Genomic DNA, 13,424 nt, shown 5'->3' with positions numbered 1-13,424 from the left:
TTATTCTCACTATAATAATTCTCTAAGAAAAAAATATGAGGGGCAGTGAGTTCTGCAGTAGTACAAGTGGCTATCAGTGATTCGATTTGAATTAAATACTATCAATGGAACATTTTATGCCCATTTCTTTTAGTGTTATTTTATTCATCTTGCATCCTTCATCTAGTTGTATCTTTGAGCCCATGTACAGGACAGGTTTGGGAGTTTCAATTTGATGTCTTTGTTCTATCATCAAATGCAGTGGCTTTGCAAGGTCAACCTTTTTTCCCTCAAAGTGATTCATCATGTTTTTCTCATAGCTCTGTTCAATATTCATTTCCCAGATCATCAAATATTCATTTTCCTGGTCAGGGGTAAAGTGTAAAATAGACTCAGGGTCAGGTCGGATCAAGGCGGGTCAGGGGCAAAGTGTAAACAGGGCCAGGTCGGTCAGGGCTAGTTAGGGGCAAAGTGTAAACAGGGCCAGGTCGGTCAAGGCTGGTCAGGGGTAAAGTGTAAATAGAGTCGTGTCGGGTCAGGTCGGGTTGGCCCGGAGTATCAACCCTGAGCCCGACCCAACCTTGAGTCAGGGCCTAAAAAATGCACCCAAACCCGCCCTCAGGGTCGGATTTTCCAACCATCACCCTGTTCGAGCTCAGGGCGGGTCAGGGTTCACAGGGCCAAACTTGCACCCCTAGGTGGCCGTATACATGGCACGTGTGGTCCCCTCTTTTGGGTTGGCTACCATGTGAAACAACTAATTACTCCACAAGTTTAAGATGTTAGAACCTCCCTACGCCTTTTTGGTGGATGGCTTTAATTGTAAAGGGCTCAGATTAAAAACATATGCAAGCAGGAGCGACTCATCTCAAACCTTAACAAATAGAGACTTTCACAAAAAGGTGAAAGGTGGATTCTTAGGCAATCGTACTTTAGTCTCAACAGTGGTGAACAACCTCTTCTTTATATGAATATAGATGCGCATATTTTTCAAATCATCCACAAGTGCAACTGGGGGGCACTTGCTCAATGTTCGAAAACCATTTACTTTCGAGGGGGGAATTGATATATTTGCCCCTTTTCTTACTTGCCCACCCACTTATAACAGTCATAAACATGGTTTTAATTATTATTATTTTACCCAACTTTTTAGGAAAATGATCTAAATATTTTAATTTCTATCCTTACTGAAATGAAATCTCACTAAATTTCTTTCACGTCGTTATTTTCAACTGAAATTCTTGAAATTTGACCGAAATGGCCGGAACGACAAAAAATGGAAAGATGATTCACATTTCATTTCATAGATGTAGAGAATGATATTTGGTAGGCAACTTTATTGAACTACAAAATAAAGTTGTTGTATGTAATGCATGGGATGTCAGATCGACATATGACCAATAATACCTCGTAAGTCTATGTGGTATTTGTTGGGGGGTTTCACGTGAAAGCAAAATAGTCCCACATCAGAAAAGCCTAACGATGTGGATGGGCTTATAAGGGAATGGGTTCCCTCCCCTTAACAGCTAGCTTTGGACGGCGAGTTTTACCCGGGTCCCAACAAGTGATATGTTGGGGAAACACGGATAAACCGTGGGACAAACACCGAAAGAAATCCACTAAGGAAAAGAGAAATACAAAGTCTTTCTTCTCAAGTTTTTCCAAAAATTTGAGGAATACACAAGAATAGAAGATTAACAGTCAAATCTTGGAGGGTTATAGGTTACCTCACAAACTCCTTGCAAGAGAACGTTTTCACACCTCAAAGAACCAAGCGTGAAATATCTTCTTCTTCTTCTCCAAGAACCACTCCAAGACGCTAGGTTTTGGCTCCTTCTTCTTCCGCCTTCTTGCCCCTTTGCAAAGACTTCAAGCTTTAATGGAGATTAAGATTTCGAAACCCTCTTTAGGATTACCCCAAGGCAAAACCCTAGATGCCAAGAGAAAAAAACCTTTTTCTCTTCTCTATTTTTCTCTTCTCCTCTCTCCTCTCTCGTTTCTTATTCTTCTTTTTTTCTTTTCACACGTTAAACCCATTTCACCGACCCTTTCTTAAATTTAGAGAGCGTGAGTGGGTGGGGCCTACATCATGGGGTGGACCACAACAGTATTGACGCAGAGCTGGAGTCCTTTGAGGGGAGATTATTAATTATACTTTCTTATAATTCATTAGATTGTACTTTTTTATTGATTTTATTGTTTTAGACATGTGTGACAACGCAAGTCACTAAATGTTCGATGTGATTAAGCTATTATAGATGATTCATAAGTATGTATTTGTGCTTATTCTAGCATTTCGCGAAGTTTCATTGTTTGCTTATGTTCCCATACGTTAAGTGATTTTACGAGATTTCTATCAAAATTTTCACCGAAACCAAAATTAATGCTTCCGTTTCCATGCCGAGCAAAACCGAACTTTTAAACCTTGGTCATAAATATACTATAGTGGGTGGGTCGAGGAAGAAAAAAGAGTGTATTTATCACTTCCCCTTTTGGGCCTTGCTATAGATGGGCCATGTAACAAAATCCACCTCACTGGACAATTCTAACCACACAAAACACCAGCTAAGAAAAGAAGGTGAATATATCATTTCCATTTGGAAATGAGGTTTGATTCAAGTATGGTAAGGGGTCACTTGTCAATTATTCAATACGTAAGCCATGTTCGCTTTGGAATTTTAAATTTGATTGTGTGTCCAAAATTGATCATGGACTCAAACTAAAACTAAAAGCCCTGTTTGCTTTGGATTTTGAGAATTGATTTTGTGTCCAAAAATGATTTTTGGACTCAAAATTAAGGCCTTAATCGTTTTATTTTTAAGAATCTCTCTCTCTCTCTCACACACACACACAGTTAGGACCCTTTTTTCATAGTTGAAAACAAATGGGGAGGAGGGAGATGCCTTTCTTCAGATTGGAAGGTGTAAGGATACAATTCCTTGCCATGCCGAATACAATTGCCACTTATCACGCATTTATTACACACCAATGCCAATATGGGTTTGAGAATGATTTGAATTCCTGGTACTAGTAGTGTTTGGTGACTTCATAGGAATGGAAATATGGGAAATAATTGCCTAAAAAAAGTGAGGAAGCTAAGCCAGTGGAGCTACCTAACCTTGGTGGTGGGGCCCATAATTTTTGTGGAGTTCCATATCACGACACCAACAACTACTTGTTGGGATCCCTCCTTTGTTTTTCTTAGGTGGCAATGTACAAAAATGAGCACATCATTTACCCATATAATACACACACCTTTCCAACATTTTTGCCCTCTCTTGTTTGTCTTTTCCTACAAATGATGGATTTCCACCCCCATTTTGTTTGAACTTCCACGAAAAAGACAAAACAAATGAGTGAAAATAGTGGACGGTGTCAATGGTGTCATATGCTTTAACCATATATGTCAAAGGCTGGTAACAGCTTTATGGGGACTGCAACAACTTGAGGTGAGTTCGGGCCTATTCACAGAACATTGTGGTGCCTATATCATTTGCCATACACGCGCCCGCGCGCACATGCACACACTAAAATGTTGGGAGTTTATTTGAGCCCCTGTTGTTCTCTAAACACCTCTTTGTTATTTATAAGAACCCCCACTTCTCTTTGTCACGATCTTTAAAACGTCGCTATTAAATGCATGAAAAATGAGATGAGACAATAAAAATAGTAAAGAGGGACTTCTTGTAAAGAATTAGGGGTGCCCTTATCAAGCAAATAAAATTTTACTACCAACAATGAGAAAGCATACCCATAGAAAATGCAAGAAAGAAAATAATACTAATAACCATACAAATTTGTTTAAGCCATACGGTCATCAAATGAGACCATTGTGAATTGCCCACAACTCCATCACCCAAAAATGGAATGAGTCCAAGACATAAGCAACCCTAAAGTGGTATAGAGGAACCCAATCACTTCAAGCAAAGTGCAAATCCCATGTCACTATATGCAATGTGAATACTTACCCATCATGCACAAAGGTAAAGCAAGGCATATACATATGTACATATTCCTTCACCAAGTGGAAGATGTCCTGGGGGATTCAACTCTGTGTGCCAGGGAAATTAAAACCATGGAAAAAAAAAGAATTTCATAGCCGAGCGGGGTTGAAATTTTCCTAGGAAACGATAAGTTTCTCGATTTTAAATATTTTTTTTATGGAAAATGAGTTAGCCAAAAGTTGTCGTTTTCCAAGAAATTTTTTTCCCAACATCCAAACAGCTTCTAATTGGAAGTTGGAAAATTTTATTTTGAATTTTTAATGGAAAATGAGTTTAGTAGACTTTGGCTAACTCTTTTTTCTGGAACATATTTTTTCTAAAATTAAAAAAAAAATCCCTTATTCTTTAGGAAAATTGCAACCCTACTAGTAATAGACCATGGGATTCTTGTCATGATATTTTTTCCTTCAAATCCAACCAAACCTAAAGTTTTTTTTTTCTGCCATTTCCTTAGTTAGACACTATGTACAAATTTACTCCAAAATGACTTGTTATCTACTTATCTAGAAGAAGAAGAAGAAGAAGAAGAAGAAAAGAATCCAATCAAGGAATAAAGAAGTGATTTAGATCTTGGTCTCTAAATCAATTTTCAAGATTCAATACGAAAATAGCAACTCAAAATCATTGCAATCCTTTTTTTCTGGCATTTGAAAATAAATATAAATAGGCTATTGATATTCACAATACCATGCTTTCATAATAAGAGGAACTCACCTTGTCTTTTATAACTCAACCACCTGTCAAAGGCTGTGTTACATTCCCAAAAGGCTCAGAGCACTACAGCAGCCAATTCAGAAAGAAAAGACAAGGAGTGTTCGTCTTACTATCAAAACGGGGTAACGCGAATACCATTACCCTATAAATATTACCATTCCGGATTGCAAGGAAGGCAAAGTCTTCAAAGCATTTATAAAAAGACCAGAAAAAGAGAGAAGGAGAAAACCCAACCCTTTACACAGAAAGGCGAGTCGATGGCGAGTCGATTCGTGATGGAATCGGACGAGGTGGAGGCTCTGGCGAGGGAATCGGGCGTCTCGGTGGTTGAACTCCTTCCATCACTCGTGAAATCGGCGAAAAGGTTAGCGAGGCCTCCAATCTCCAACTACCAAGTGGGGGCCGTTGGATTAGGATCCGATGGTCGGATCTTCTTCGGGGTAAACCTCGAGTTCCCGGGTCTCCCCCTCAATTACTCAGTCCATGCAGAACAATTCCTTATAACCAACGCAGCCCTAAACGACTCCACCGGAATAAAATACATCGCGGTCTCATCTGCTCCCTGTGGCCATTGTCGTCAATTCCTTCAAGAGACCCGCGGGGCATCCGAAATCAAGATCCTCATCACATCCAACGAAGAAGAAACCCAAAAACCGAGTCGAACGAGCCAACTCGGCGAACTCGCCTTTCGCCCGCTCTCTCACTTCCTCCCACACCGGTTCGGCCCGGACGATTTACTCGACAAGGACGTACCGCTCCTCCTAGAGTCGCACCGAAACGGACTCTATCTCGCCGAAACCGACACGTGTCAGCATTGCTGTAACGGGTTCGGTGGGGCCTCTTTCGAAGAGCTAAAAAAGGCTGCCCTCGAGGCAGCGAACCGGGCCCACGCGGCATACAGCGGGTGCCCGTCGGGGGTGTCGATACTAGATTCGAGGGGTGCGATTTTTTCCGGGTCGTATGCGGAATCTGCTGCGTATAACCCGAGCCTGGGCCCACTGCAGGCAGCGCTGGTTGCTTACGTGGCAGGCGGTGGATCGTACGATGAGATCGTGGGGGCGGTTTTGGTTGAGAAAGAAGGCGCGGTGGTGGGCCAGGAGAGCACCGCCCGCCTTTTGTTGCAGTCTATTTCCCCCGATTGCGATTTTCAGGTGGTTCGTTGCCATACGAAAAATGGAGTCTAAAGACTAATGTAGAATCTATTTTCGAGTGTTTGGTTGACACCATTGGAAAATAAGTAGATAGATTTTTAATAAAAATTTGGCCTTCGATCTTTTCATTTCAACATACACCAAAGCAGGTTCTGTTTTTATTTGTTTTGAGGTTTGTGCTTGTTTTGCTAGTTGGGACAGGTTAAAATAAAATTTCTAGTTGAATTGAACAGTTTAAAGGCTAATCTATGACTATTAGATTATACTATACGAGCGATCATGTCGTCACCTCCTTTTTGTTCACTTTTTAGTTTGGACATAGTGGATGATTGCTTTATAATTTGATTACAATGGCAATTATTGGTTCATTGGACAGTTAGGGAGCCGATATTGACATGCCAGGTGAGCCTTGTGGAGAGTTGGGTTGCGCATAAAAGAGGAACTGGGTGTTGCGCTTGTGGAACGACCAATTCACTCCAAAAGCTTAAGCCGTCAGAGTCGGTGAAACACCCCCTCACTCACATGTGGCCCCTCCTTTTCTAGGTGGACTATACACGTGTATTTTATCAAGGGGTTGTTGGGTTTTCATCCCAAGACCTGCCGTGAGGCAATAGCTCTGATAACATGTGAAACAACCAATTACTCCAAAAGCCTAAGCTGTTGGAGATCGTGTTACTTAATCTTTTGTACTTTAACACTTCCCCCTCACATGTGGCTCCTCTTTTTATGGTTGGCTTACATGTGGCACATCTGTCCAGTCTTTTGGGTTGGCCTTTACATGCAGATTTTTAATATCTAGGAGTTTTGAAACCAAGGCAATTGCTAACCATGTTGAAACTTGAAATGGCCAATTACTCCGAAAGCTTAAGCTGTTGCAGAAGACGTTATTTAATATTTCATACTTCAACATAGGGATTGCCCAGGTGGCATGCGAGTACATCGAAGTTGTGTGTACCGTGGTGCTTGGGACACATGTATGGTGGTCTTGTGTTGAGAATCGGGCGATCTATAAATCCCAGCTGTGAATCTGATTAGTAGCTAGCAAAACATAACGTGGAAAGAAGGGAATAAGTGAATCAAATTCCAAGTTCCTAGTGGGCGCGATAACCTTGATAGTACCGGACCTGGGTATTTGGGAATGCAGTCCCAGTGGATTCAAGACTGGACCCCATTCGGTTATGCCCTAAATATCATAGGGTAGAGGTCTTCTTGTTAAGCACCTGGAAGAAAGAATTACCGAGTAGGAGCCTGGGCCCAAATAAGTTCATATTTCTCCACTTGTGAGTAAAGAACCGTTCCAAATGGTTTTGAAGCTAAATATTGACTCCTTATTCATAGGCTTTGAGATTAGCAAGATAAGGAGTCAACATGGAGGTGACAAGCATTGGATTTGACCTGAAGTACCTCATAGCATGGTTGTAAGTAGTGCTTGGTTGCGTCACAGAGAGGAATAAGTAGGAAAAAATCCTTAAGATTTTTCAAAAAAAAAATAAATTCATCTTTTTTTGTGGTACTTGATTTGAAAGGAATAAAGAGGGACCAAGACTACCACCTCCATGTCAAAATTACCAAGGAGACAGCCTAGTGACTCTTCCGGGAGTTCGATGCAATATTGGCAACTAAACGAAGAATGACATCCCCAATCTAAACAAAATCCCGATGGATGCCGGGATTTTGTTCAACCAATCGCCCCCTTTTTCTTGCCTGAGCCCTAGGCACCCGCCTCCGCCCCCCCCCCAAAAAAAAAAAAAAAAAAAAAAAAACCCACCACAAATGAAAGGGTGAATTTGTCATGGGAAATGATATCAGCACTGCCTTCATGTCATAATTACCAAGGAGACAGCCTAGTGAGTCTCCGCGGAGTTCAAAGCAATACTGGCAACTAAATGAAGAATGATTTCCCAATTCTAAACAAAATCTCGACGGATGCCAGGATTTTGTACAACCAATCGCCCCCTTTTCTTGCTTGAGCACTAGCCCCCCCTCCAACACACACACAACTAAAAGGGTGAATATGTCATGGGAAATGATAGCAGCACTGCTTCCTCACAAGCGTGTTTTGATATTTCCGCAGAAGCTTCTTGTCTCTTTTAGCACTTAAATGGCTTGTAATAGCTTTTTGGGAACAGTGATAGCTTTTATGCTTAGAAAAAATTGCCTATGGGGACATCAAAATATGAGAATAGCCAAGAGGGGACACACTTTTGAAAAATTATTAGAGAGGGACGAAATGGGGGCTATCAAGTCTCTAAAAGGGGTTATCAACCCTCTCAATGAGGTTATCAAACTCTCAAAAGGGGTTATCAACCCTCTGTAACAAATTTTCAAAATTGTGTCCCCCCGTTGGCAATTCTCGTATTTTGATGTCCCCCATTGGCAAGAATCTTCCCGGAAATATCAAAACATTCCTGGGCGTTCAAAAAAAAATTCCCAAAGAAGAAAAAAAAAAAATTCTGCAAGAAATATTTTTCCTGCAATCCAAACATGGAAATAAATCACCCAGGCCCAGCGCACGGGAAGCCAATTTTAACAAGAATTTGATATTTGCACACCCTTTCTCTGCATTTCCACTCCATGCAGCACCTTCTTCATGCTTCATGCTATTCGCCCTTTCCATCCCATTCAATCATGTCTTCTTCTTCGTCTTTTCCCTCCACCAGCTTTTTTCTCCACAATTTATCTATCCCACTCTCACCTCCAAAACCGGTTCGACCCGGACACGGTTTTTCAAACCAACGCTCTCGATTCCTTCGATCTTCTCCTCCGTCAATGCACAACCCTTGCACAATCCAAACAAGTCCACGCCCAAATTATCCTCAACGGAGCCCATCAATCTCACTTCTTGGCTGCAAAGCTTATCTCCATATACAGCAAATTTGGGCTCCTCCACAACGCTCGAATGGTCTTTTGCTCTATCCCCACTGACCAAAACACCAACTTACTGTTATGGAATTCCATCTTGAGAGCCAATCTCTCTCATGACTGTACCAAAGAAGCCCTCAGTCTTTACCTCCAAATGCGAGAACTCGGCGTGGAGGCAGATGGGTTTACTTTCCCTCTTCTGATTAGAGCTTGTTCTTCAATTGGTGATGAAAAATTGTGCAGGATCGTTCATGGTAACGTTATTATGATGGGTTTTCATTCTCATCTTCATGTCGCAAACGAGTTGGTTGTTTTGTATGGGAAATTGGGGCGAATGGAATGTGCACTCCAAGTGTTTGATAGAATGCCTCAAAGAAATGTGGTTTCTTGGAATACAATGATCTCTGGTTTTTCGCTAAATTATGACTGTGTTGGTGCTTTTAACATGTTTAGACGGATGGAATTGGATGGGTTGGTGCCTAATCTTGTGACTTGGACGTCGCTCTTGTCGGCCCATGCGCGATGTGGGCTAAACAATGAGGTTTTGGATTTGTTTGGTGAGATGAGGATGAGACAGAATGGAGCCACTGCAGAAGCAATTGCAGTGGTTTTATCTGTTTGTGCTGATTTGGATGCGTTAGACAAGGGTAAGGTTATCCATGGCTACGCTATTAGGAGTGGTTTTGAAGATTATGTGTTTGTGAAGAATTCACTTGTTTGTATGTATGGAAAACATGGTAATTGGGAGGATGCAAAGATGTTGTTTTCGAAGATGCGACTGTGGAATTTAGTGAGTTGGAATGTGTTGATATCTTGTTATGCTGCAGCTGGTTTATGTGATGAGGCTTTTGAGGTTTTCTCTCAATTGGAGAAGAAAGGGGAAGAATTGAAAATCAGACCCAATGTGATAAGTTGGAGTGCAGTCATTGATGGGTTTGCTTCAAGTGGCCGAGGGGACAAATCGTTGGAACTCTTCCGTCGAATGCTGTGTGTTGGGGTTGAACCCAACTCGGTCACGATTGCTAGTGTTTTATCGGTATGTGCAGAGTTAGTGGCATTGGGTTTTGGTAAGGAGATCCATGGCTATGTGATTAGAAGTCTAATGGATAAAAATATTTTGGTAGAAAATGGACTGGTTCATATGTATGCCAAGTCTGGAAGTCTCAGAGATGGGCGTTTAGTATTCGATAGGATGAAGGGTAGAGATCTAATTTCTTGGAACTCAATGATGGCAGGATATGGGGTTCATGGATTTGGTAGGGATGCTCTTAGCACTTTTGATGATATGGTTAGAACTGGTTTGAAGCCCGATGGAATTACCTTTATTGCTGTTATGTCTGCGTGTAGCCATGCCGGGCTTGTTGATGAGGGCTGTAGGCTGTTTGATCAGATGGTTAATGAGTTTATGATCTTGCCTCAGATGGAGCATTATGCTTGTATGGTAGATCTTCTTGGACGCGCTGGATTACTCCAAGAGGCTAGCGAGTTTGTGAAGAAAATGCCGATGAAACCAAATGCTTACATTTGGGGAGCTCTTTTGAACTCATGTAGGATCCATAAAAATACGGCCGTGGCAGAAGAAACCGCCTCACGAATTTTCAGCCTTGAATCGGAGACAACGGGGAGCTACATGTTGCTCTCTAATATTTATGCTGCATGTGGGAGATGGGAGGATTCAGCAAGGGTGAGAGTGTTATCAAAGACGAAAGGTTTGAAGAAAAGCCCAGGCCAAAGTTGGATTGAGGTGAAACAAAAGATCTATATGTTCTTGGCAGGGAGCCCTTTGCAAGCGGGTTTGGAGGAAGTTTATAGTGTTCTTGAGGAATTGGGTCTGCAAATGGAGGCTAGGGGCTATATTCCTGACAAGAGCTTCGTGTTGCAAGATGTAGACGAAGAAGAGAAGAGGCAGATATTGTATGGGCATAGTGAGAAGTTAGCAATTGCATTTGGACATGCTAATATCCCTCAAAATATGCCTATTAGAGTCATGAAGAACCTTCGAGTCTGTGGAGATTGTCACAACTGGACCAAATTCTTCTCCAAGATGACAAGCCGTCAAGTTATTGTTAGAGATGGGCATCGTTTCCATCATTTCATGGACGGCTTGTGTTCTTGCAAAGACTATTGGTGAGCATTTTCATGCTAGTTAAGAGACTCTGTGACGCAAAACGAACATATAGAATAAAATGAAACTCTGTCACCGATTGTCCTCTTTGTGTTTAGATCCTTAAACACACAAGATGAAGAGAAAAAAATACTCAACACTGAAGAGATTTGGTTAGTTTACGATATAGATAACATATTGAAGGAAAACTTTGCTACAAGAAAGAAAGAAAAGAGAAAGAAACTTGGTAGACATATTGTTGCTTGATCCATCACAAGAGCTAATGTGCCATTGGCATGAGTAACAGATGAATTTTGAGTAGACTTATCAAATGATGAGAAAACTGAAGACTTGCCCATAAATTGTTGTTATGGGCAGCGGCACTTAAGTCAACGATCCAAGGTGAAGACTGGCTAGATACAAGAATAGAAGTGAACGACGAAGAACAATTTGTTGATTAAGCGCTCTTCATAAACTTCTCGTACTCCTCGCAAAAGATAACAATTGAATCACAAGCGAGAGCTCTATACTGTTGATTCTTTATATTTATCAAGCTTTAACATGTAGAATTTACATGATGCAGTTGTAGTGGAATACATCTTTTATGTCTAAATATTAGGCCATGGGTTCAAATATTTTTTTATGGCTTATTTCACTTTTTCATAACTATCGAGTTGCTGGCAAGTCAACTCATTTCACTAGTGAGTCGAGCCAACTTGGACACATTTTAGTGCTATGATGACTTTTAACATGCCTTTGAAACTCAATGATTCAACATGGAACTTCAGACTCAATAAGGCTCGGTGTATTTTTATTATTATTATTTTTTTTTAAATGTATGCTTTTTTCTAGCCGTATGCCTTTCAATAAAGAATTTTAAATTATTTTTTTACTACAAATACAATTTCTCCAACATAACAAAACTCTTCAGTATTTTCTCTTTCGGTTTCTTTATTTTCTCTATTTTTCCCCTTTTTCCTCCCTGGAATAGATGGTTTGAATGAGGAACCGTCCAAACCAATGTATAGTATTAGACCTAAGAAGAATTGAATCAATAACACAAGCAGGTGTAATGGCGATTTGGTATCTCTGGTGCATTTGAGGGCCGAGCCTTCTGCTGCCTGATGAGGTTCGAAAAATAACCAGGCCTGCAGTCCAGTGGCAATTTGGCCGTGCCAACGGCTGCAAACTCATGATCCACTAGTGGCAGCCATGACCACTGAGCTCTGGGCTCGGTGTATTAGCATGTTGTTTCATCGAAAAAGAATATCAGGAGTTTGTACAAACAATAATTAGAAAATTGTTGGCTCGACATTGGGTTTCCATATTCTACTTAGCTGGGTGTCCAAGTCAGTTTTTCCTTGGACATCTGGAAAATTGCATGTACAGAAGGTTGCTTGCTGTGATTTATCTCATGCCACCTGCATGCATCAAACAACTGGAGGCATGATTCTTGATTCTATGATGATGCAGATGTTTTAAATTGCCTTTCAATATCCTTTTACATAGATCTGCTCAATTAAGCCAGGATTCTGTAGAGGTAATTTCTTTGTTGACTCTGTAAACCAAGTTAAAGACACATTCATTTCATTCAGTGGTTGGAATAAAGGGATTGCTTTTGCAAAATATTTAACATTGAAAGATTCTGACCGGTAAAAATAACATTTTTTGCTCGATTTAATTCTTACATTTGTAATGTAATGTATTTGACCTTATATTTTTTTATCCATCTTCCATTTCTTTACAGATAGAGTTTCGTTAATTGTTTGCAGGCAGTCAGACCACAATGCAACCTTTATATTCCTGCCCCGATCCTTCGACACTGTTAAAATGTTGTGGTATGAGTGGTTCCTTGCAGTTTATTCCACTTAAGTTGATTTTTTTTCTGATAAATATTATCATTTTGAATAAGCATGCATCTAGTATGGATATTATGTGATCTGTATAAGCAGAAATATGATTCTTGATATTGATCTTAATTTGCCCAAGTAACATTTGGACGACGGGTGTCAACTGTTAAATAATGACTTATGATTGTAGTTTATGATCAAAAGTATCCTTGTACCATTTTCTTTGTTTCTACTTTTATTTAGCATGATTTGCTCTATCCATTCTGCAGAACTGGCATACTTCAGTTGTTTCATGTCAGATACTTAAGTAATGTCAATGGCTCTTGCATTCTGATACGATGCTTGATGCATATATTGTAAGATAATCCAGATTCATGGGGTATTTAAGTCTTTCATCTTTGCATGAATTTAATGGGGCAGTTTAGGCATTTTTGTTTGGGGGTTAATATAATAATGTTTCTCCTCTTCACATCTCCTTATATCTGTTCACAGTACCTCAAATAGTTTAGCTTATATTTTGCGGAAAAGCATCAAGTATACCATATCCTCTTTGAACACCTTTCACGGCATTCTGTTCTTTCTTGACTTGGTCTTGTTTTGTCTGCCATTGTTTCCATGGTTGATCAGATAAAACTTGGCATCTCATTTTGCTATATTACATTCAGAAAAGGAACATATCATAGTTCATTGCAATGTCTTTGGGTTCAGAATGGGAACATGGAAGTTCTTTAAACTCACGTAGCCTGTGAAGAATAACAGC

At 40.4% G+C, this 13,424-nt stretch overlaps 1 protein-coding gene and 1 pseudogene across 1 annotated transcript; both read left to right on the top strand.

Moving 5' to 3' along the window:
* The first annotated feature begins 4,565 nt into the window (after positions 1–4,565).
* Positions 4,566–5,982, top strand: LOC143847044 (cytidine deaminase 1 pseudogene; annotated as a pseudogene).
* A 2,276-nt stretch (positions 5,983–8,258) lies between these two features.
* Positions 8,259–11,251, top strand: LOC143845402 (Pentatricopeptide repeat (PPR-like) superfamily protein). Its single transcript, XM_077353724.1, has one exon. It carries the CDS (start codon positions 8,439–8,441, stop codon positions 10,839–10,841), a length of 2,403 nt encoding a protein of 800 aa, XP_077209839.1. The 5' UTR covers positions 8,259–8,438; the 3' UTR covers positions 10,842–11,251.
* The last annotated feature ends 2,173 nt before the right edge of the window (positions 11,252–13,424 follow it).

Source organism: Tasmannia lanceolata, unplaced genomic scaffold (genome assembly GCF_043159265.1).
Source record: "Tasmannia lanceolata isolate RefF3 unplaced genomic scaffold, GAP_Taslan_0.1 ptg000015l, whole genome shotgun sequence".
In the NCBI taxonomy this organism is placed as follows: domain Eukaryota; kingdom Viridiplantae; phylum Streptophyta; class Magnoliopsida; order Canellales; family Winteraceae; genus Tasmannia; species Tasmannia lanceolata.
Note: the sequence above shows the minus strand (reverse complement) of the source record. Positions and strands in the feature narration are given on the sequence as shown.

Excerpts from the sequence above, each read along its gene's own strand:
- LOC143845402 (XM_077353724.1), top strand. The coding sequence starts at position 8,439 with ATGCTTCATGCTATTCGCCCTTTCCATCCCATTCAATCATGTCTTCTT.